At 41.5% G+C, this 25,882-nt stretch overlaps 1 protein-coding gene across 7 annotated transcripts in view; it reads right to left on the bottom strand.

The window, feature by feature from the left end:
- Positions 1-25,882, bottom strand: part of ADAMTSL3 (ADAMTS like 3) — a 408,215-nt gene that overhangs the window by 200,001 nt on the left and 182,332 nt on the right. For all 7 annotated transcript variants that reach the window (XM_059879284.1, XM_059879285.1, XM_024982349.2 and 4 more), the window contains exons 6-7: positions 18,018-18,254; positions 11,445-11,571 (exon numbers count right to left, since the gene is read on the bottom strand). In XM_059879284.1, the coding sequence (XP_059735267.1) occupies positions 11,445-11,571; positions 18,018-18,254 (364 nt within the window). The remainder of the gene's footprint in view (positions 1-11,444; positions 11,572-18,017; positions 18,255-25,882) is intronic.

The raw sequence follows: 25,882 nt of genomic DNA on the forward strand, positions 1-25,882 counted from the left end.
ATGCAAGGCTGATCGTACACTTCCTTTTGACACAGAGGTGGGACAAATGACATGTGCCAAGGAACAAAGTTGGGCAAAATAAAAATCAGAAATTAACAACCATCCTTTAAAAGCAGACAGGGGACTCGGCAGGGATTGGATTCGGTGAGAGAAACTGCTGCAAGCTGAAACCCAATTTCTACACCTCTGCTGTAATTACACCCCTGCCCTGAGCTGCTCATGTGCTACATCATTTATGGTGTTTATTGCTGCATCTGCAAATGAGTGTCCTTAGCTATCAGCCTTGGTATCTATGTAGAAACATCTGCTCCCAATCTGGAGGTATAGATCTTTAATGGCTTAAAATGCCTTTACCCCAGAAGAATATGTAACAGGCAGAGTGTTTAACAGTACATGTTACTGTGCTGGTTTCCAGGACTAGTTTTGAATAGCAAGTGGCAGAGGGAGTTGTGGCCTTCCCTGGTGGCTCAGCAGTAAAGAACCTGCCTGCCAATGCAGGAGACACGGGTTTGATCCCTGGGTTGGGAAGATCCTCTGGAGGAGGAAATGGCAACCCACTCCAGTATCGTTGCCTGGAAAATCCCATGGACAGAGGAGCCTGGTGGGCTACAGTCCATGGGGTCTCAAAAGAGTCGAACACAACTTAGCTACTAAACAAGAGAGGGTTCTATTTTACATACAGCACCTGACAACATTGTTCTGTCCGATGTTTCCCAGAATCAGAGTATAACCCTTCTTCTCTGCCCTTTACTCTGCAGCTAAGAAATCCAGAGCCTGGTAAGGACTAAATGGCAACTTGCCTCTGACTCTGTAATGGGATACCCCCAAATATGCCATTTTGGTATACCAGTTATTGGCATACAGCTGGCGGCGGCTGTGCTTCGCTGGACCAGCCTTGAGGAGAAACCCCAGTAAGATGGTAGGCGCTGGAGCAACTGTGAGGAGATACCCCACATCTAAGGACAAAGGAGAAGCCCCAGCAAGATGGTAGGAGAGGCAAATTCATGTTTAGAATCAAATCCCATTCCCGCCAGAGATGCTAAGAGGGCTCAAACAAACCTTGTGCGCACCAGGACCCGGGGACTCCACAGAGACTGAGATAGAACTGTGTCTGAGCATCTTCCATGGAGGTACAGGTCAGCAGTGGACTGCCACAGGGACAGGGGCTCTAGGTGCAGCAGACTTGGGTATGGCATAAACCCTGTTGGAGGAGGTCGCCTTTAACCCCACCACAGAGCTGCGAGGACTTACACAGGAATTAAAAAAGACTCTTGGAGGGCTCAAACAGTACCTTGTGCACCCAGACCCAGGAGAAGGGAGCAGTGACCCCACGAGAGACTGACCCAGACTTGCCTGTGAGTGCACAAGAAGTCTCCATCGGAGGCGTGAGTTGGTGGTAGCCTGCTGCAGGGTTGGGGGCACTGAGTGTAGCAGTACATGCATGGGACCTTCTGAAGGAGGTCACCATTATCTTCATTACCTCCACCATAGTTTGGCCCAGGTAAACAGCAGGGAGGGAACACAGCTCCACCCATCAAGAAAAATTGGATTACAGATTTACTGAGCATGGCCCCGCCCATCAGAACAAAACCGTTTCCCTCTCAGTCAGTCTGTCCCATCAGGAAGCTTCCATAAGCCTCTTATTCTTCTCCATCAGAGGGCAGACAGGCTGAAAACCACAATCACAGAAAACTAACCAATCTAATCACATGGACCACAGTCTTGTCTAGCTCAATGAAACTATGAGCCATGCCATGTAGGGCCACCCAAGACAGGCGGGTCATGGTGGAGAGTTCTGACAAAACATGGTCCACTGGAGAAGGGAATGGCAAACCACTTCAGTATTCTTGCCTTGAGAACCCCATGAACAGTATGAAAAGGCAAAAAGATAGGACACTTAAAGATGAACTCCCCAGGTAGGTAGATGTCCAATATGCTACTGGAGACCAGTGGAGAAAAAACTCCAGAAAGAATGAAGAGACAGAGCCAAAGCAAAAACAACACCCAGTTGTGGATGGGACTGGTGATGGAAGCAAGGTCCGATGGTGTAAAGAGCAATATTGCATAGAAACCTGGATTATTAGGTCCATGAATCAAGGCAAGTTGGAAGTGGGCAAACAGGAGATGGCAAGAGTGAATGTTGACATTCTAGGAATCAGCGAACTAAAACGGACCGGAATGGGTGAATTTAACTCAGATGACCATTATATTTACTACAGTGGACAAGAATCCCTTAGAAGGAATGGAGTAGCCATCATAGTCAACAGAAGAGTCCAAAATTCAGTACCTTGATGCAAACTCAAAAACGACAGAATGATCTCTGTTTGTTTCCAAGGCAAACCATTCAAAATCACAGGAATCCAAGTCCTGTGATTGCCCTGACTAGTAATGCTGAAGAAGCTGTAATGCCCTGACCAGGCTGCTGAAGAATGCTGAAGAAACTGAAGTTGAATGGTTCTATGAAGACCTACAAGACCTTTTAGAACAAACTCCCAAAAAAGATGTCCTTTTCATCATAGGGGCCTGGAATGCAAAAGTAGGAAGTCAAGAAACACCCAGAATAACAGTTAAATTTGGCCCTGGAGTACAGACTGAAGCAAGGCAAAGGCTAATAGAGTTTTGCCAAGAGAAAGCACTGGTCATAGCAAACACCATCTTCCAACAACACAAGAGAAGACTCTACACATGGCCATCACCAGATGGCCAACACTGAAATCAGATTGATTATATTCTTTGCAGCCAAAGATGGAGAAGCTCTATACAGTCAGCAAAAACAAGATGGGGAGCTGACTGTGGCTCAGATCATGAACTCCTTATTGCCAAATTCAGACTTAATGAAAGTAGGGAAAACCACTAGACAATTCAGGTATGACCTAAATCAAATCCCTTATGATTATACAGTGGAAGTGAGAAATAGATTTAAGGGACGAGATCTGATAGACAGAGTGCCTGATGAACTATGGACGGAGGTTCATGACATTGTACAGGAGACAAGGATCAAGACCATCCCCAAGAAAATGAAATGCAAAAAAGCAAAATGGCTATCTGAGGAGGCCTTACAAATAGCTGTGAAAAGAGAAGTGAAAAGCAAAGAAGAAAAGGAAAGATATTCCCCTTCGAACGCAGAGTTCCAAAGAATAGCAAGGAGAGATAAGAAAGCCTTCCTCAGCAATCAATGCAAAGAAACAGAGGAAAACAATAGAATGGGAAAGACTAGAGATCTCTTCAAGAAAATTAGAGATACCAAGGGAACATTTCATGCAAAGATGGGCTCAATAAAGGACAGAAATGGTATGAACCTAACAGAAGCAGAAGATATTAAGAGGTGGCAAGAATACACAGAGGAACTGTATAAAAGGGATCTTCATGATCCAGATAATCACGATGATATGATCACTCACTTAGAGCCAGACATCCTGGAATGTGAAGTCAAGTGGGCCTTAGGAAGCATCACTACAAACAAAGCTAGTGGAGGTGATGGAATTCCAGTTGAGCTATTTCAAATCCTAAAAGATGATGCTGTGAAAGTGCTACACTCAATATGTCAGCAAATTTGGAAAACTCAGCAGTGGTCACAGGACTGGAAAAGGTCAGTTTTCATTCAATCCCAAAGAAAGGCAAGGCCAAAGAATGCTCAAACTACCACACAATTGCACTCATTTCACACACTAGTAATGCTCAAAATTCTCCAAGCCAGGCTTTAGCAATACATGAACCATGAACTTCCAGATGTTCAAGTTGGTTTTAGAAAAGGCAGAGGAAGCAGAGATCAAATTGCCAACATCTGCTGGATCATCAAAAAAGCAAGAGAGTTCCAGAAAAACATCTATTTCTGCTTTATTGACTATGCCAAAGCCTTTGACTGTGTGGATCACAAAAAAACTGGAAAATTCTGAAAGAAATAGGAATACCAGACCACCTGACCTGCCTCCTGAGAAATCTGTATGCAGATCAGGAAGTAACAGCTAGAAATGGACATAGAACAACAGACTGGTTCCAGATAGGAAAAGGAGTATGTCATATTGTCACCCTGCTTATTTAACTTATATGCAGAGTACATCATGAGAAATGCTGGGCTGGATGAAGCACAAGCTGGAATCAAGATTGCCAACCAGGAGAAATATCAATAACCTCAGATATGCAGATGACACCACCCTTATGGCAGAAAGTGAAGAAGAACTAAAGAGCCTCTTGATGAAAGTAAAAAGGGAGAGTGAAAAAATTGGCTTAAAGCTCAACATTCAGAAAACTAAGATCGTGTCATCCAGTCCCATCACTTCATGGCAAATAGATGGAGAAACAGTGAAACAGTGGCAGACTTTATTATGGGGGGCTCCAAAATCACTGCAGATGGTGACTGAAGCCATGAAATTAAAAGATGCCTGCTCCCTGGAAGGAAAGTTATGACCAGCCTAGACAGCATATTAAAAAGCAGAGACATTACTTTGCCAACAAAGGTCTGTCTAGTTAAGGCTATGGTTTTTCCAGTAGTCACGTATGGATGTGAGAGTTGGACTATAAAGAAAGCTGAGCACTGAAGAATTGATGTTTTTGAACTGTGTTGTTGGAGAAGACTCTTGAGAGTCCCTTGGACTGCAAGGAGATCCAACCGGTCCATCCTAAAGGAGATCATTCCTGAGTGTTCATTGGAAGGACTGATGTCGAAGCTGAAACTCCAATACTTTGGCCACCTGATGTGAAGAACTGACTCGTTGGAAAAGACCCTGATGCTGAGAAAGATTGATGGAGGGAGAAGAAAGGGATGACAGAGGATGAGATGGTTGGATAGCATCACAGACTCAATGGAGATGAGTTGGTGATGGACAGGGAGGCCTGGCATGCTGCAGTCCATGGGGTCGCAGAGAGTCAGACACGACTGAGTAACTGAACTGAACTGAACTGATTATTTTGAATTAAAGGTACTAAGAAACATCCAGTGCAAGGACACTGTGTCCCTCCACTGGATGAAAGCAGGAGATAAAGCTTCCAGGGGAAGGTACCTCCCTGTACTGAGGGTAGAAGGCATCCTTATCACCAAAGACAGGGAATTTCGAGTTGAGAAGCCCATGTAAACCAATATAAACATGTAAAATTTCCTGAGCTCTTTAGGAAGACAAGCCATCTCTGTGGAAACTTTTCATTAGAGCTTTGGAAACTTCTTCCTATGAGATCCTAGGACTAACTTCTCTGACCTGCATTCCACCTCAAGGTCTGTGCTTTTTAAAATAAGGAATAAAGTACAAATATATTTAATAGATTTTCAGAACTAAAAGATGTCTTAGACATGATTTGTGCTAACACATTCAGGACACAGATGAAAAGGTCCAAGTTCCTGTGATCTTGCCTAAGATCACAGACAGTGGCCAAGAAGAGGTTATTACCCTAGTCCAAAAATTCTAGTCCCCAAATTCTGTTGCACTATATTTAGTCTCACCGAAAACATAACGGGAAGCAGAGCTATTTCCAGTGAAGAACCTGTATTCATTCGTGCAACATTTATTGAGCTCCTCTGATGTGCCCGGTACCCTACAAGCTCCAGGAATAAAATGATGAAAATGATAGATACAGAGTCCACTTTTGCAACATATGACCAGCAGGAGAGATGAATTAAGCAAACAAATACAGCTCTCTCTTGAACAACACAGGGGTAAAGGGCCCTGACCCTACATGCAGTTGAAAATCTGGGTATAATTTATAGTTATCTCTCTGTATCTGTATCTAAGTTTCCACATCCGGGGATTCACCCAGCTGAGGATCATGTCGGTACTGTAGTATGTACTATTGACAAAAATTTGCATATAAGTGAACCTGTGCAGTTCAAACCCATGTTACTTAAGAGTCAACTGTAAATCAAACAATTACCTCTTGCAATAAAGGCTAAGAAGGAAATAGAAAACAGAAGGGCTGACTTTAGGCAGATTGGTCAAGGAAAATATCTCTGAGGAGGTGATGCTTAAGCTCAAGGTTGAGAAAGAGACAGCCAAGTTAAGAGCTAGGAGAAGTGTGTTCTAGGCTCAGGGATTGGTCAGTACAAAAGCCATGGAGGAAAAGGTCCCTGGGAAGTCAAAAATCTTCCAGAAAATCGAGATTACTACAGACTAGTGAATGAAGGCAAGACAGCACACATGACATGACATAAAAGCCAAATACATAAGACTTTGAAAGTCATGAGAAGTGGTATGGATTTTAAAATAAGTGTAAATAAAAGGCAATTTACAAAGAGGTATTAAGCCAGGAATTCCTGGCCAGTGTGGCTACTCTGTGAAAAACAGACTCCATAACATTCCTTCTTAACAGAACCTACATGTCATTGTCCTCTTGTTTTTCTTTGCAGAGGACATAGAAGATGCACAAAAAAACATGTGGAAGAGCAAGGCGAGGGTGAAAGCAAGGGCCCTACATTTTCAATCTTGGGATCTCCTTCCATGCCATGCTCTCTCTTGTGAATTAAATATCCCATGAAAATGAATGGAGTCTGGGAATTCCCTGGTGGTCCAGTGATTAAGAATCTGCCTGCCAATGCAGGGGGCAAGGATTCTATTCCTGGTTGGGGAACTAAGATCCCCACAAGCTGTGCAGTGGGGCCAAGAATATTTTTTTAATGTAAAAAATTAAATGAACAGGGTGCTTGGTTTGAATATTCTTTTGCCAGACACAGTTCTGGCATACAGCACTATCAATCAGAATCTCACCCTACAAAGATGAAGACAGGGAGGCAGAAAGAGATGAGATAAAAAGGCAGGAGGAAGGGAGAGCAATCTGTTTACCACCTCAGCAAGCCTGTTATAGTCAATAACAGTCTTCTTTGTCGTGGAATAAGTTAAGTGTACAGATGGTTTTTGGAAATAACAGTCAAAACAGAAACAAAGAGCATATGAAGAGAAAAAAAAAAGTGTATGAAGAGAAAACATTATAAGAACTGCCCTGTGAGGCAGCCCCACAGTCCACCTAGCCCAGGATTCTGTATTTTCTAGGAGACCCGAGGATGGTTGGTAAGAAGGTGTGGGGTTCCAGGTCAGCCTCAGGTGTCACTGCATCAATAAGCTTAGCTGTCACCAAGGAAAAATGTACAGTTGACCCTTGGACAATGCAGGGGGTAGGGATGGCAGCAGTTAGGAGCAACAACGCCCTCCAGTCAACAATCCAAGCATAGCATAGAGACTTTTCAGAGTGGTTAAGACTGCACTCTCAACTCAGGGGGCTGGGTCAATCCCTGGTTGGGGAACTAAGATCCCAAATGCCAGGCATTGCAGCCAAAAAAACCCCACAAAATCTGAGTATAACTGATAGTCAGCTCTTTATATACACTTTCTCTGTTATCTGTGGTTCCACGTGGGTGGGTCCAACCAACTACAGGTCATTTATTCATGTAGTATTTACTGCTGAAGAAAATGGAAAACCATGCAGTTCAAACCTGTGTTGTTCAAGGGTCAACTCTACAAACAGATCAGACAAGGTGAGCTTATTTGTTTATTTGTCTCAGGGGTGCATGGTCCTTCTATGGACAAGTCAAAACAATGGCAAAATCTGGAAATACAAGTGAGTCCCCCAGTACCAAATCCAAATGCTCCAATCAGGGGTGTATGCTTTTTTGTTGCTGTTTTTAGACTCTTCTCTCCTTAAAAAGCTGAGTGGCCTCCAGCTCTCTGTTCCAACAGCCAAAGCTATGGATGCCAGTTGTGAGTTCAGCCTCTCTCCTCCCTCCGAACAGGAAATGTGCATGTTGTATGTGGATTAATTTCTGATATTTCTCACAGCGAAGGTTTTGGCTCCAGGCTCTTCCACCTTGAATCTGCCTCCCTGCAGGATGGAAACAGGGCCCAAGAGCAGCCTCATGCACTTTCTTGCTAGCAGGGCTGTGCCAACAGCATCTCCCTGCCCTGGCCTCCTTCAGCGTGAGACTTGGGGAAGATAGGAATGACGGCTTGGCAAGGTGAGGCCCAAGGAGCCTGGTGGACTCTGCAGGCCTGGAGATGCACACTCAGGGAAAGACGTGGCTTCATTTCCCACATTTTTTTTACACAAAGCATCATTATAGGGAAGTGCTTCCATATGGCCCACAGAAAATCTCAGCCAAAAACAGCTTCAGTTGGCCAGATTCAGAGCAGTAACAGACATGAAGGGGCCATAATGAAAAGCAAGGATGAGAAGCACCAGGTTTTCACACAGGCAGGCAGGCATCTTTGCTAACTTTAGCCTCAGCCCTAGAGCAGGCAGACAGAGCTTGGACTTGCCAGCAGCATGCCCCCAGCTCTACTAGCTCCCTTTAGAGATCTGTCTCTGAGATCCAGCTGCTCTTCCTTTGCAGAAATTATTCAAAAGTATTAAATGTTTTAAACCTTTTTCTCTAGTCACTAAGCACCCTTCTGCCACAATTATTCCTAAAGCTTGCACGGATATTTTGTTGTTCTGAAATTGTTTTTTCTACTGTTAATCCCTTTGCCAATGCTTTGCCCTAAAGAAGAAAGAAATGATGTAGAGATCATAGCTTCCAGTGAAGAAAAGGATGGCTGGAGAGTAGGGTCATCTCCCTTTATCCTTCAGCCAATGTTAACTACATGTCAGACACTTTTTCCTACATAGTTTAATTTGATCCTCACAATGACCCTAAGAGCTGACTGAGTATAATTATTATCCCCATGGGTGAATCTGTTTGAGAGTCTTCTCTCAAGCAGCTGATTCTACCTCCTAATGAACAGAGTGTAAAAAGAAGAAGAAAAAACTGTTCTGGAACACAGTTAATTTCTCACCATGTTCTCCAAGGGCACCTAGAGTCACTCAGTTCTTAACATGGTGTGATTGTGTACCCACTCCTTTAGTCCTGGGAAAATCCTTCCCTCCATTCATTCTCTCATGTTCTATTTACTTCTAAACCCACTGCAATCATGCTTTGGTTTTAGCCAGAAATCATTGAAACCACTCTTGCTAAGGTCACAGATTTGGCTTCAAATTGCCAATGAGAAAATTTTGGACTTTTATTCCAGTTGACCTCGAAACAGCATTTCACATGGTCGACTATTACCTCCTTTTTTGGAATTACTTATTCCTTCAGCTCCCATACTGCTTCTGCTGAGTTCTGAGTTTACCTACTCTTCTCATTATCTTTTCACTTGAATCCCCTCACACTTTTTCCCTCGCTAAATTCTCATGCCTTCCTAATATATTGTATTTATTCTCTTTGGATAAACTCAGTTAATTTATAACTAAAGGGAATTCCCTGGTGGTCCAGTGGCTAAGATTCCACCTTCCCAATGCAGGGGGCCCAGGTTTGATCCCTGGTCAGAGAACTAGATTCCACATGCTGCAACTAAGAGTTCGAATGCCGCAGCTAAAGATCCCATGTGTCACAATGAAGATGGAAGATCCCATGAGCTGCAACTAAGACCCGATGCAGCCATAAAAAGTTAATTACCTAAAAAATATATGTATTAAAAATGCATAACTAAAGACCATTAACAACAATGAACTGTCACATTTCAGATCAACTCTTTCACCCCAAACAAAATATAATTAACATCTGTTTGAAGGTATCAGAAAAGTAACAAAGCACTGAATACTTATGGGGCCACATTTCTGGAAAGAAGAAAACCCAAGGAGGTGAACCCTTATTTTTGGTATGCATTTCCTCTCCATACATTCCTTCCCCAGATGGACAGAAAAGAAATCCACCCAGCTGTTCAGGCTGGGAAATCTGCATCCTGAGAATAGCTTCCTCTTCTCTCTTACAGTTTTCACATTATGAATTAGCAAACTCTGCTGACTCTGTCTCCTAAATCTCTCTGCCCTCTCTGCTCCTTTACCTCTCCTACCTCGCTACAACCCCGACGAAGATAAATGTGGCATCCTAGTTGGACTCCTTGCTTCCAGGCTCACCTCCACAAGTTGCCAGAATCACTTCATTAAAATGCAAATCTAATCAAGTCCCTCCACTGCCTAAATTGCTGTAATGACTTCACTGAACCTGAAACGTGACTCACAACAATGAAGGCCTTTATGATTCCTTCTGAATGCCACTGTTTCTTTCCTCCCACCCTAACCAATGTGCAATCCTAGGTTACTCAAGAAAGTCCAGGCTTCACTCTAATGTCACGCAATGAGCTTTGTGCTTCCTCTGCCTGGAAAACCCTCTCCACCCTCCACTCCTCCTCTACGGTTCTCCCCATTTTGGGAGAATGAGTAAAATCCCGTTTCATAGATTTCCCTAGCAGTCCAATGGTTAGGACTCTGTGCTCCCAATGCAAGGGGCACAGGTTCAATCCCTGGTGGGAAACTATGATCCCACAAGCCAATCAGTGTGGCCAAAAAAATAAATAAACTTTTGGCTTCCCTGATAGCTCAGTTGGTAAAGAATCTCTCTGCAATGCAGGAGACCCTGGTTTGATTCCTGGGTCGGGAAGATCCCCTGGAGAAGGGAAGAGCTACCAACTCCAGTATTCTGGCCTGGAGAATCCCATGGACCAATCCATGAGGTTGCAAAGAGTCAGACAGGACTGAGCGACTTTTACTTTCGTTTCTGTTTCATAAGTTAAATCCAAATAAACTCAAAGGAATAAGATTTTAAAGTAGGAACACACATACAAAAAAGCACTGGCAGAAGGCATACATGTATAATTTTTTTCTCTTTAAGGCAGGGGGTAGGCAAACTATACCCTGAGGGTCAAATTTAGCCTGCAGGCTAGTTTTGTAAATAAAACTTTATTGGAACACAGCTCTTCCCATTGGTTCACTGGTTGCCTGTGGCTGCTTTTCACCTGCAGCAGCAGTGCTGAGTAGCTAAGACAGAAACTATATAGGCTAAAAAGCCCTTAAATATTTCCTCTCTACCCCTTTACAGAAAAAGTTGACTGACCCATAATTTAAAAAAAAGCAGATATTACCAGACTTAAAAGGTGGAGAATTCTGTGTATCTATAATTTAGAAACTACTGATTCTACAAACAATACTGAAAGTCAAATGACAAACTGAGAATAGTAAAAACAGTTACAACAAATAGTACATATTCATGATACAAGTGAGGAAAAGATCACCATCCAAATAGGGAAAAGAGTAAATGACTTCAGCAGTTGATTGAAAGATAAAAAAGCATAAGTGGACAATAAATGCAGGACAATATTTCAATAAATATAGGATGATATTTTCTACCTTGTTAGCAATCAAAAGGGGGCAAAGAAATAATGACTCCTAGTTTACCTTAAAAAATCAGCAAATAAAAAAAAACAGTTGTACTCTGTATTGGCAAAAGTTCAAAGAAATAGGTAATCTAAGAAGAGGTAATGGGAATTAAAATTTGATCTATTACACTTTTGGGGAGAAATGTATCTTATAGAACACCAGTCAAAAGTTCTTACTACCTAAAAACCTTAGCAATGGGAAAACGTTATCATACTATCAGAGGGTCTAAAGCACATGCTGTTGTATGGTAATGTATTGGGTTTAAAACCTACGTTTTTCAGGAGACACGTGTGACTTTGACTGTCCCCGCACCAGCCTGCAGGTGGCGCCGTCACCAGCACAGACACCACAGTTGTCCTCCTTGGCGTTGCTCCCCAGTTGCCGGTCGCAGCCCACTGCCTGCAGACAGAAGATGGCGGTCAGGAGTGGATAGAGATATGGGCATATCAAACCTTATATATTTCATAAATCATACTGATGGTGTTGTCCTTCTTAAATGTATGAGTTGGCTCTCTTTGATGAGAACATAGATTTTAAAATATATAATAATAAATAAAGGGACTTCCCTGAGGATCCTGGGGTTAGGACCTCTGGATTTACCTCCCAATGCCCAGGATGTGTGAGTTTGATTCCTGGTTAGGAGCTAAGTTCCCACATGGCTCATGGCCAAAAAAAAAAAAAAAAAATCCCAAAACATAAAACAGAAGCAATATTGTAACAAATTCAATAAAGAATTTGAAAATGGTCAAATCAAAAAAAATCTTAAAAATAATAACATATACAGCTTTACAGGACCGTGTCATTTATATATAAGATTCTTATCCAAAGACCAAAGAATTAAAGATGAATGGAGGCTGCCCCTTGACACTCTCACCCTTAGCTTTTTTATTTATACTTCTAATTCAGCTATTTTATGTACATAAAATGAAAGGAACATTACAAATACTGCCTCTCTCCTCTTCCCCCAACCCCTTCCCTCTCTTTCTATCCTTACCCTAGTCCTGTTCTCTCATTTCTTCCCCCAGATGACCACTATTTTGAGGTTGATATATATCCTTCTGGTCCATAGTTTAATTTTTTTCTGTTTTAATCTCAATCTATACCTACATCCCTGGTCTTCAGATCATAAAGAATCTGCCTGCAATGCAGGAGACCTGGGTTCAATCCCTGGGTTGGAAAGATCCCCTGGAGAAAAGAATGGCAATCTACTCCAAGATTCTTGCCTGGAGAATCCCATGGACAGAGGAGCCTGGTGGGCTATAATCCATGGGGTCGCAAAGAGTCAGACACAACTAAGTGACTAACACACATACCTATATCTTATTCATAGTGATAAATCCATCTCTCTCAATATCTTGTATCTGGATCTTTATATCTCTTTCTGTATCATTATCTATATTTATACCTATATATCTTTACTTGTATATGTATATATATGTGTATATATTATTCTTATAAAAACTTTTATAAATAATTTTTAAAATATAAGGAGTTAACAAGAGATATATCTCAGAATACATTTATACTGACATCCTTCAGTCTCTTGTGAATTATTACTTTTTGTGAGTGAAGTGAAGTGAAGTGAAAGTCGCTCAGTCGTGTCCAACTCTTTGCGACCCCATGGGCTTATTATTATTAGTCCATGGAATTCTCCAGGCCAGAATACTGGAGTGGGTAGCCTATCCCTTCTCCAGCAGATCTCCCAACCCAGGAGTTGAACCAGGGTCTCCTGCATCGCAGGTGGATTCTTTACCCACTGAGCTATGAGGGAAGCTTTTGTGAGTACTGTGTGTGTATCTGCTGAACTGTGAGCTTCCTTATATGAGAAAAAGGGCTACGTCTTATATTTCTTTTTATTTTATTAATATGACTTTTACATGACATATGCCCAGTAATATTAACACTAACTAATGAGCTTGTTTATTTCTAACTCTCTGCACACATTCAGTGTTATTTGTATTTATATGCTTGGTGGTTAAGTACAGAGACCTTGGAGGCAAACAGCCCAATTACAACAACTACCCAGCCCTACCACCCTTCTCAAGATGCAGGATGTAAAACAATGCAAACTACTCCAGGAGACTCATTTTCCTCAAGAGTAAAATAGGGACACTTAGACATGCTTCACACAGGGTCTATACTAGGAACGAAATGAGAAAATACATGTAAAACTCCTCGTACAGTGATTAGAATACTCGAAGGGCTCAACAAAAGAGAGCCCCCTGAATCACCTCTCTCTGTTTTTCATTTTGCCTGGACTCCCGGGTTGAGCCCCTACACTTCGGCTTGGGGGAACTGCTGGATCAGAGTCTGTATCCAAGGTGTTGACGGGAATATAAAACTGGAGGAAGTCAAAACCACATCTATAGACTATTCTTTCCGAAGTGCTGCTGCTGAAGGGAAGGAACAAGATCAAATGAAAGTTTCCAGGGGAGGTGGGAAAAGTTCCAAGGAAGTTTGAGGAAAAGCCTATGATTACAGATATTTTCAAATTCACAGAGGGATGTCGTGAAGAAAGGCTTTACATTTGTTTTGTGTATTTTCAAATGGTGAAAGCTACGGGTTTAGGTGTAATTTAGTTCAATATGAGAACGTATTTAGAGTCAGAGTTATCCAACAATAAATATTCAATCACAGGCTAGGTAGGAGACTTTGGGACAGGAAAACTGGAGAGGGGATTAAATTATTTGATGAGCAGCTGAATCCTCTGAGACCCCTTTCATTCTGATTATATAAATTTTTATAAAGATTATAGTGAAATAGTAATAATAATAGTTGATTTTTATTGAATGCTGGTGCTATGCCAAGCATGTAATACACATTATTCCATTTAATTTTCATGGCCACCTTTTGATACCTTTTATCTCTATTTTACAAATCTGACTGTTTCTGAGGTTACATGACTTTCCAACATTACACAACTAGTATATTGTTTGAATATCCAGGTCCTCTAACACTAGAATCTTATCACTATGCTCTACTTTCCTCACCTTTAGTATCAGCAGATGGACAACAACAAACCCAGTTATACAGGCTATAATATTAATATTTACTAAGTACATGTGGAATAACTTAAGAGTGATTGATTTTGGAACCATACTTGCATTTTTAAGATTCAATCAATGAGTAACTTGTGTTCAAGCAACTTTCTCCAAGGGGAGTAATTCTACCATTAAATTATAGAAATACTGTTCCTGGGCCAAGCTCTGTCCTCACACATGTGAGTCCCTGAGCACTTCACATTTCATGAGAATGAGAATCGCTCTTTATCTGGTCATCCAGGAAGGGTGTGGGTTTAGGAGCTAGGATGGGCTTATTTTGAAGAGTGTTTAGAGCTTTGCAAGATCTTGGGCAATCAAATACCTCCCTGAGCACTGATATTTATTTCATAATTTTTAAAGCTATAGTTCATCCAAATCTTGCAGCCAAAAAAAGCATGTGAAAACATCACAGAAAAATAATATCTGAAAAGATCTGATTGCCTTGTGATTCATAAGAGATAAGCCAAAACTGCCCTTGAAATTGAGGGACTACTGAATATTGGCTCTCAGATCTCATCATAATCAACAATGAGCAACTTTTAAAGAATTTCCTGAAGCATTTTCAAGTTCAGTGACTTCTCCTGAAGTCAAGATCTCTAGCTGTAATGATTTAAAAATCACTAATTGATAAACATATCAATAAAATGTATTAATACCCACACAGCCAATTTGTATAGAGCCAGGCATTACAGAGTCTAAATTAATAAGATGTGATTCCTATTTTGCAGTACAGTTGATAAGACAAGTTACACAAGACAGGGGATAATATAAATAAAAATTTAAGATATATGAGCAGTGCTTTGGGGAATAAATACTCATATATAAATCGTCACTTCAGCAAAGGATTATTTCATAGTTCCAGCCTATGATTTCTTACACTGTTCATAGAAGTCAGTGTTTAAATAAGGGTCTTTACTCCAGATGGAGCAAAGTATGAATTTCCCAGATCAGTCAAATTTAATCCTTCAAGAAGCAAATAATTTTTTGAGTCAACTCCTGTTTGAGATCTCTGAAAATTGAATTCTACATTACAAAAATTCTAACATTTCTGCCTAAAAAATCAGAGTATATGGAGCTATGGCAGTCATTAAGTTCAGTTCAGTCGCTCAGTCGTGTCCGACTCTTTGCGACCCCATGAATCGCAGCACGCCAGGCCTCCCTGTCAATCACTAACACCCGGAGTTCACTCAGGCTCATGTCCATGGAGTCAGTGATGCCATCCAGCCATCTCATTCTCTGTCGTCCCCTTCTCCTCCTGCCCCCAATCCCTCCCAGCATCAGAGTCTTTTCCAGTGAGTCAACTCTTCACATGAGGTGGCCAAAGTATTGGAGTTTCGGCTTCAGCATCAGTCCCTCCAATGAACACCCAGGACTGATCTCCTTTAGGATGGACTGGTTGGATCTCCTCGCAGTCCAAGGGACTCTCAAGAGTCTTCTCCAACACCACAGTTCAAAAGCGTCAATTCTTTGATGCTCAGCCTTCTTCACAGTCCAACTCTCACGTCCATACATGACCACTGGAAAAACCATAGCCTTGACTGGACAGACCTTTGTTGGCAAAGTGATGTCTCTGCTTTTCGATATGCTATCTAGGTTGGTCATAACTTTCCTTTCAAGGAGTAAGCGTCTTTTAATTTCATGGCTGCAGTCACCATCTGCAGTGATTTTGGAGCCCAGAAAAATAAAGTCTGACACTCTTTCCACTGTTTCCCCATCTATTTCCCATGAAGTGATGGGACCAGATGCCATGATCTTTGTTTTCTGACTGTCTTCACTTTCATCAAGAGGCTTTTGAGTTCCTCTTAACTTTCTGCCATAAGGGTGGTGTCATCTGCATATCTGAGGTTATTGATATTTCTCCCGGCAATCTTGATTCCAGCTTGTGCTTCTTCCAGCCCAGCGTTTCTCTTGATGTACTCTGCATATAAGTTAAATAAGCAGGGTGACAATATACAGCCTTGACGTACTCCTTTTCCTATTTGGAACCAGTCTGTTGTTCCATGTCCAGTTCTAACTGTTGCTTCCTGATCTGTATACAAATTTCGCAAGAGGCAGGTCACGTGGTCTGGTATTCCCAAATCTTTCAGAATTTTCCACAGTCATTAGGAATATTCATAAATAATTAGTTTCTCCCTTCAGCCCATGGAGGACTGCACTTCCCCACTCCCTTAGAAATAAGTGTGGTCACTGACTGTCTTTGGCCAATGAAATATGAGTCTAAGTGTCTGCATCACTTTGATTAGAAGCTTCAAGGGTCAGCACATGAGTCACATGTTCCTCTCCTCACTACTGTAGTTATTATGCAAAATGCGTGTGCAAATAAAGGCTCCTTCAGTCTGGGTCTCTGAGACATTCAAGGGCAGAGACCCCTACTGACAGCATATATAATAAAAGAATAAAGTCATAAACTCTGACCTTTGGGAAAATTAGTCAACAGTAAACATCAAATAAGATGGTTTATGAGTAGAAGAGAAAGGAAGAGAGATTGGTGAGGCCACCAAGGAAGACTGGCTAGTCCAGTTTTGAAGTAAAAAGGTGAAAGTAGAGAGGGAAAAAAAGTGAAACGTGAGAAATTTGATAGAAGCATCAGGATAGAGGAGACAAAAGCAAATACACTTGGTGACCACAGCGTGAATTCAGGAAGGTGACACTGAGAATTGTGGTGTCATAAACAGAAATGAATAGATAGCAGTTTGAATAACTAGTGGATCTGGGAAGAACAATACTAGTTCATTTGAGAAGGGGTGGGGACTGGAGGAATTCCCATGGTGTATTGGAGGAATTTGTGGAACCTAATGTCTAGAGAGCAACACAACACTGTAAACAACTGTACGCCAACAAAATTTTTTTAAGAAAAGGATGACTACAAGGTGTTGTGGTGAGCAACTGGAGATTGTTTTCCAGATGGAGGGATGTAGGAAGGAGAAGCTCATCTCATAAGCAAGACCAAGGTTCCTCCAAGCATAAGAAGTCAGAGATACCTGGCAGGGCCTGACACTTAGTAGATGGTTAGGGACATTTGCTACTATTACTGCTGTATTTGTTATGAACATAATAGGGTAGATGGAATAGTAAGCATTCCGTATGTTTACAGTTTTTTCCAGTGATCAAAGGAATGCAGTAGAATTCTATCCCTTCCCAACAATCCCCACACTGTCTCAGCAACCTGTCATAGTCCTCTGAGTCCTCACCCCTATTACAAGCCATGGCAGATTATACTTCAGTCACATTCATCACAGCTTTGCAAAGATCACTCTAAAAAGTACACTCATGCTAACTACTTAGTAAATAAGTCACTGCTCCCACAGGCCTCAAACAATGAATTACTTTTAACAAGAAAATTCAGAGAACCTATCAATACCAATAAATCAGTAGTTCTCAAAGTGGGGTCTCTGGGCTAGCAGCATCAGCACCTCCTGGGAACTTGTTAGAAAGCAAATTTTGAAGCCTTACCCTAGATCTTTTGGGTCAAAAGGTCTGGAATGGGGTTCAGAATACTGTGTTTTAACAAGTCCCTCAGGTGATTCTGATGTACTTTCAAGTTGGAGAACCACTAATCTAGAAAAATCCACAAGTCATATATTATAGTCTTTTGACTCTATAAGGGCAAAATTTACACTATTTTGAATAAGTAAAATATAATCTACAGGTGAATAACACTCCTTAAAATACGTTTTACATTAAAATCCTTAAAGGCAATATTTTGTCTGCATGAACAGAAGTACAGAAGAGAAAGGTTATCTTTACTGACAGTGGTCATGGCACCGGCTGGAGACAGGGGCCCGGGAAGCAGGTGTGGCTTACCTGGCAGATGCCACTGATACACATGTCCAAGGAGTCAGCAGTGCACCGAGTCCCATCCAGGACTTTGGGTGCCAGCTCCACCACCAAGTTTTGTCCCCGGGCCTGACACCTGAGTGCGCAGGGGGCGGCAGGGTCGTTGTACTGTGGAAGCCATTCATAATAACGTCCCTGGTACTGAACATCATTGTAGGCTGAACACTGCTGGGCTCGGAAGTCCTCTGCGTCTGGAGGGCAGTCCTAAAGTAGAGAAAAAGGGCCACAGGCACATCACAAGGTGAGGTGGGCCAGCATAAGGCTGAGCAAGAGTCCCATGAGAGCACACCCCCACTTCCTTCTCTCCGGAAGTCACTTCATTCCTATGGGGAGAGTGGTGGGAGGGGGTTCAGGATTGGGAACACGTGCACACCCGTGGTGGATTCACGTTAATGTATGGCAAAACCAATACAATATTGTAAAGTAAAAAAAAATTTTTTTTAATGTTAAAAAAAAAAAAAACAAACTTCAGAATCTTCAGTGTGGAGTTCTACTGTGGAATTTTCTGATCACGGAGGGAATCACCTAATTTATTCTGATTGTTTTTCCACTCAGGTAGTTTTTTTCAGATAATTAAAGCTTACCCTATGTAAATGCCAAATTCTGCTCTATTTTAAGCATACTGAATATAAATTTTCAAACATATTACATAACCTCTTTGTTTTTCAAACAAGGGAAATGGAATGTTTTTGGAGTTTTCCCAGTGACCTAAGGTCTTCCATAGGAAATATTAATCATCATCCATGCCTTCAGGAGCCATTTCAACGTAAATGATTATTAGCCATTATTTTAACTGGCCCCAAATTGCTGCACTAATGTGGGAATTTGCGTTTGTTTCACTATTTTTGTCATCTAGTTCATAGCCTTTCCTCTCTTTCTCTCAGGCCCCCAGCCATCACTTTACTGGTACCCAGTGCCTGCCTTTGAGTGGCTCTAGAATGGAAAGAGACAACATAGCTTTTTCAAGTCTTGTCTACAACAAAAAGCAAATAAGCAGCCCCAAGGAGCTCACATGTGAAAGTCGTGGCCTGTTTGCGACCCTAGTCCATGGAATTCTCTAGGCCAGAATGCTGGAGTGGGTAGCCTCTCCCTTCTCCAGGGGATCTTCCCAACCCAGGGATCAAACTCTGGTCTCCTGCATTGTAGCCAGATTCTTTACCAGCTGAGCCACAAGGGAAGCCCAAGAATACTGGAGTGGGGAGCCTATCCCTTCTCCAGCAGATCTTCCAGACCCAGGAATCGAACTAGGGTCTCCTGCATTGCAGGCAGATTCTTTACCAACTGAGCTATCAGGGAAGCCCCAAGGAGCTGTCATACTAAAGGTAAAAAGTGTCTGTACAAGTTTTGATGACTCAAGGATCTTATTAATTACTAACGGATCTCATCAGACATTTCCAAAGCAAGATGCTGAATGACAAAAACGCTACTTTACTCTTCAAAACTGAGAACAGACTTCCCAATTAATGGGAATGAATTTACTTTTTAATTAAATAAAATAGATTCAGAGAGGTGATTTTTTTTCATATTGCAAAAGAAATAAATGTTCATTGTAAAAACTCTGGGAATAGTTTCTATTCAAAAAAAGAATAACAAAGATTCTTATACATAAATCTTTGACCAAATTTTATTATTTCCCAAAGACAAACTTATGGAAATAAAATTTCTGAGAAACAGGGTATATTTCATGAGCATTTCAAAATATTGCCTCATTGCCCTCCAGAAAGGTCTTATTATCATCGGGATACATAAGTTCCCTTTTCTCAGTATCTCTTCTCAGTTTGGATATAATTTTCCAAAATTTTTTCTAATCATAAGTGTTAAATAGAATTTCAATATTTTTTAAATTTCAATGTTTTAATTTGCATTTCTTTTCATTATTTAGGTTTAGTATCTTTTCATGTGTATTTGCCTCTTACATTAATTCTTCTAAAATTTGGTTTTTGTCCTTCATTTATCTATGGAATGTTTGTGTTTTTATTATTTTAACAGATAAAGCTATTAAATTTCATAGTGAAGTTATCAACTCTTTGTTGTTTGCATTGAAAATATTTTTTCATTTAATTTTGTTTCTGGTGCTTTGTGAAGTCAAGAAGTTTTGAATTTTTATGTAGTCATATTCATATTTCCTTTCAAGGTTTCTTTCTTTACTAATGAGATATGCTTTTCCCACCCTGCCATGAAAAAAGATAAACACTTAAATGTATTTTTCTAGTTCTTTTATAGTTTAGCAACTATGCTTAACTCTTTATTGCATTTGGAATTTATTTTGATCTATGGGGTAAGGTAGAACTCTAACTTTATTTTTCTGCAAATAGTTATTAACAGATTATCAGCCAGAATTTTAAAATATAATTTCTTCTATTTATCCTCTTTTCACTACTTGATTTTTATATTTTACTGTGTTTATGCTTTAGACCTTTATAAAATGCCTCAAATCCTTTGAATATAGTACTGTCCATGGAATTCTCCAGGCCAGAATACTGGATTGGGTAGCTTTTTCCTCCTCCAGCGGATCTTCCCAACCCAGGGATCGAACCAGGGTCTCCTGCATTGTAGGCAGATTCTTTACCAACTGAGCTATCAGGGAAGCCTTTTTTGAATATAGGTAGGGAATACATAAAATATAATTAATAAACTTTCCCCTGGAATTACTTGTATTACTTTGTCGTGAATTAATCTAAAATCTTATATTGTGTCCACATTTTTCTTTGTTCTAGCAAGATTAACCCTTAACCAAGGTCACACATATGAAAAAATCAAGTTGAAGAAGATTAAGACCAGATGACATTTTTCTCTTGGAATAAAGGCTTTGTCTTCCATCTAGCCATAGAGAAGATCATCAGTAATAAAATTATCTCAACTCCTCTTTCCTCAACCATGGCCTATTTTCTCTATATCTGACTCTTTGAAATCCAAACCAGAGAATTTAAGAGAGCAAGGTAAAAATAACTTCCCCGGCATCATACCCACTTACCATTCTAAACGTGCTCCAGGAACTGCAAGTGCTAGCTGACTCTTGAATGTCTTAAACCCCCAGACCAATGAAGCTTTACAAAATCAACTAATTAACTGAAAACAGCTAGGAAGCTAGCCGAAGCTGAGCCCTTGCTGAAGGGGTGGCCAGGTTGGTCTGTGTGACCCAGTCTCCTTTGCCAAGGCTGACTGTCAGAGGCAAACAACTAGTTCATGCCGGGTCAACCTTTCCCAGGAATTTGGAATTGCAACAGAAAAGTTGAAGCTGAGAACTCACGTTAGTCTGGGCTAGGCTAGTCATTTTTTTATGTGATGCATGTTGAAGGAAAGTGAGCCACTTCCCACAGCAAGGAAGAAATAATTAGACATGAAAGAAGGTCAGATCACAAACCATGGGTTTCAATTGAAGGAGTAAGTAACCCGGGCTTCACTTTCTGATTCCTGGGTCCTCGAGATGTGCTTATGCCTAAATTCCACTAAACATCCACCCACCCATTCAGTGAATTCCATTTCTTTAAGCCAATCTTGCTGCTGGCTGCTGCTGCTAAGTCGCTTCAGTCGTGTCTGACTCTGTGCGACCCCAGAGATGGCAGCCCACCAGGCTCCCCCGTCCCTGGGATTCTCCAGGCGAGAACACTGGAGTGGGTTGCCATTTCCTTCTCCAGTGCATGAAAGTAAAAGTGAAAGTGAAGTCACTCAGTCGTATCCGACTCCTAGCGACCCCATGGACTGCAGCCTACCAGGCTCCTCCGTCCATGGGATTTTCCAGGCAAGAGTACTGGAGTGGGGTGCCATTGCCTTCTCCAGGCTAATCTTACTGGGCTTCTATTCCTTACAAATGATGACCCCTGATTAAGACAGCCATATATCTGGACAGTGTTTTCTTGTTTACCAGGAAATATCACTGACATTCTCTCGTCATAACCACACTTCACGTGGGGTAGGTCAGGATTATCATTAGCCTCGTTTTCATAAAGGGAGGAAACAGATCCAGAAGGTCTTCAGTTGCTAACCCAAAGACAGACAACTAGAATATGACAGAGCCAAGACTGAGGCCCAAAGTAATGAGCATTCCATTCCATGATACTGCTTTCTAGTCATTCTGGGGGACAGTGACTACTTATATTAATGCTTTCATTCACATGGTGCTCTTCCAGTGTCAACACTAAGCCTGTCTAGTCTGTTTCAGCTGGGTCCCATGCCATGGCTCGAGACAATCTAGGGATCCTTGTGTCTAAAGTTTAGTTGATGTTTAGGAAGCTTGGATGCCAAACATCCTTCTGCTTCCCTTTCCCTGAGAAGTGTTTTTTCACATCAGTTAAGTTCAAGACAACACTTATTTATTAAATATATTTATGGGTTTTGCCCAGGTGACATGCTGTGAGGAACACAAAAGAAAAATATCATCCATAAGCTACCTAGTTAGCTTGTTATCTTATTGATGATGTAGAATCTATGTACATGGAATTCATTGAAACAGTAGGTTATCTATTGCTGTTTGTAGACTTATAGCAGGATTTTGCAATGAAAGAAATAAAATTGTTATCCAAAAATTAAATTTAAAATTGAATAAACAGAGTTGATTAGGAAAGAATCAATCTGATAAGGAGAGAATAGATCCTAATCAGGAAGACTTGACTCAGTCAGGAAGGAGTAGCCAGCCTGGGAGGCACAGAAATGGAAAAGGAGAAGGAGGAGGAGAGAGATGAAGAGGAAGATAAGGAGGGGAAAAGATGGGGGGAAGGGAAGATGGAGAGGGAGGTGGAGAGGGAATGAGATACAGCAGAAAACAAACAGCACCCATTCAAGGACCATTCTAAAGACAGGGGTCTCCCTTTTTATGCGAGAGAGACCATTTCCTAAGAGATGATTTATATAATGAGATTGGACCAAACTTTAATTTGATTAGATATATTCCCCTAGATAACCAATGAGTAGGGACTCAGGAGAAATACAATTTTTGTATAAGCAAATATGAACATTTTGTCTTATCTTCCTATCCATATTATAGTATGAGCTAAATTTCATGATCCTCTTACATAGCAAATGCCAAATTTCCCAGCATAAAAATAAATTACCATAGGTGACCATTATCAGCTAGAATAAGCAAATGATGCATCATGAAGAAGTAACAGTTCAGAAAGGACCTAAAGGGTGATATGATGTGTATAGGACAAGATACGAGAGACAACATAAGCAAAAGGCAAACAGTAGAAATAAGTTCAATATCCATGAGGCACAGCCTTGTCCAGCCAGGGTGAATAAGATATAAATCTCACCAACTGCTGGAGAGCCTGAAATGCAAGTGAGGGGAATTGAAAGCAATAAAGACCTACAGTGGGGAGTGACACAGAAAAGGGACACAATACATGGCATTTTAGGAGGGCCAGGATGATAGCAAGATGGGCTGGAGTTCTGGAGACAGATATGAGAGGAAGAGGTCCTTGCCTAAAGCAGGAACAATGGGGGGAAAAAAAAACAGCTCTAAGAAAAAACTGTCAGAAATTAGAAATTAGAAAAATTAGAAATCAGAAATTAGAAAAAATGAATATAGGATCCTGAGTATAAAGAATCTTTCAGGGGTACATCAAATGTTACCTCTTCTGGAAAATTGTCAGGGAGCCCAGGGAACCCACTGTGCAGAATTATGCACACCTCAGTCTGTGTTCGTATAAAAATGTGTTTAGGCTACAAAAACACTCTTTCCAAATGATGATAAACTCATTTTAAAAAATATGTTCCCTTTGCTCTCTTCTAGCTTTACCTTTAATCCCATAAAGCCTGGTATAAAAACATATGAGTGAGTGAATTCAGGTGTAAGGCCTCCTTGCTGACATGCACGACTGCTCTTGGAACTTCTCCACTTCTCCATATACCCCTGATAAGGATAATTCTTCCCTAAGGCCTCAGTGGCCCAGCCCTGGCTGCAAGAGTCCATGCTGAGTGCTGATCGGAGGATCATGTCTGAGGACAGCCATTACCTGAAGCCATAGGACTGCACACAGGTATGCCCTGTTCCCTTCACCTCACAGGCCTTCCAGCCCAAAGTCTCATCTCCCCTAATCACTTTCAACTGTGTAGGGAGTATGAGAATTAAATTTACATATTCATGAAAAGGCACTCAGAACAATGCCTAGGATTTTTAGTAGTACTTAATGAGTCTGAGCCATTGTTGTTGCTGTTATTATTGATTTTGGTTAGGAGTTAGAAAGCTGATACACAAGTGAAAAATTACATGGTCCTAAAGCTGAGAGCCTGAGCCTTCAAATAACCAGGAACAGAAAAGTATTAGCAACCTTGGGAACAGGACTGAATGTCAGGTCTCCAGGGCTCACCGGCAGTGGCTTCTGCTTCTCAATACAGCACACTCCCCTCCGTGGCCACTAAGCGACATCCCTTGGATGGAATGGGAGGTCTTGCAGTCCCATCACATAGGGCTCTCAGGTCCCCAGCACTGTAGGTGCAGGCATCTTTGGATCACGAAGCAAGTTTCCCTTATAAAAGAGTGCCTGACCTGGGAATCACTGAAGGCAGCTTCCTTCAGAGGAGTGGGCGACATGCCCCATCCCCATGGACAGGGGAGCCACTGACTATTGAACTAGTGTGGCCTATTTCAGTGAGGACATTGGAAGCACTGAGAAGCAACAGCAGGACTCATAACTCAGTTCTCCTTCCACTTGATGAGGGCTGCAGAACAGTCTCCACTCCTGCTCTCTGGACTCCTTGGAGATTTCAAAAAGGTTATTCTAAATTCCTAATTAATGAAACAGGAAGCATCTCAAGTAATTACATGTAAAAAAGAAACCAAGATGTGACCATATTCGTACCCTGAGTTCATTCTGGTTAAATCCACTTATGGGGCTTCCCAAGGTGGTTCTAGTGGTAAAGAACCCACCTGCCCAAGCAGGAGACATGAGAGACACAGGTTCGATCCCTGGGTCAGGAAGATCCCCTGGAGGAGGGCATGGTAACCCACTCCAGTATTCTTGCCTGGAGAATCCCATGGACAGAGGAGCCTGGCGGGCTACAGTCCAAGGGGTCAGAAAAGAGTTGGACATGACTGAATCGACTCAGCATGCATGTATGCACATAGACTTACGGCATTGGACACCCTTGCAAGGTTTCTATAATCACTTCTGAAAAGGAGCAGATCTTCTACAGATCATCAACCCTGCAGCTAGGGCTGCCTTTATCCATGTGGTCTGCAGCAGGGCTTGAGTATCATGGCTGCAGATTGGCACATGGAGAGGGAGGGGTACCCTGAATACTACTGATATGAGAGATCTGCCACAGGGTGCCCTTCTTCCCTATAAAGAATGTTGTTGGAAACTCTGCATTTGTAATGGCAAATGCAGAAATTACTGTCCTATTCTAATTAAATCTCTCTAACAACCCTCGTAGGACTCCAACTCTAAGAAACAGAAGAGGGTGACATTTACATGGCTGTCCTCTCCACTAGCTCCCACCTCCTAAGCATCTCCTTCTTAACCAGCCTAGAGGTGGTGAAGATTTCTGCAGATTCCTCTGAGGGGGGGCATCAGTTAGAGACCAAGGTACTCTCAAGACCCTCAGAGCCTCAAAGGCATCAGACCTTCACTCAAACCAAAGTTTGAGTTTGACCATTGCAACCAATATGCACCAATATTAGAGATTACGTTTTATCTCTATGTTGTATGGCCCAATAATCCTAGACCTTTATCACCTTTATCTCTTGTGTCTCTCACACACACACACCCTAGAATGAAATCTCAGAATGAAATATCTTGATCTGGGCATTTAAAATGAATCCCCCAGATAGCTTCAGAGAGTACTGCTTGACAGTACTGTTGTGAAATTTATTCTGAAATGACTGCAAGGAA

This window comes from Bos taurus, chromosome 21 (genome assembly GCF_002263795.3).
Source record: "Bos taurus isolate L1 Dominette 01449 registration number 42190680 breed Hereford chromosome 21, ARS-UCD2.0, whole genome shotgun sequence".
In the NCBI taxonomy this organism is placed as follows: domain Eukaryota; kingdom Metazoa; phylum Chordata; class Mammalia; order Artiodactyla; family Bovidae; genus Bos; species Bos taurus.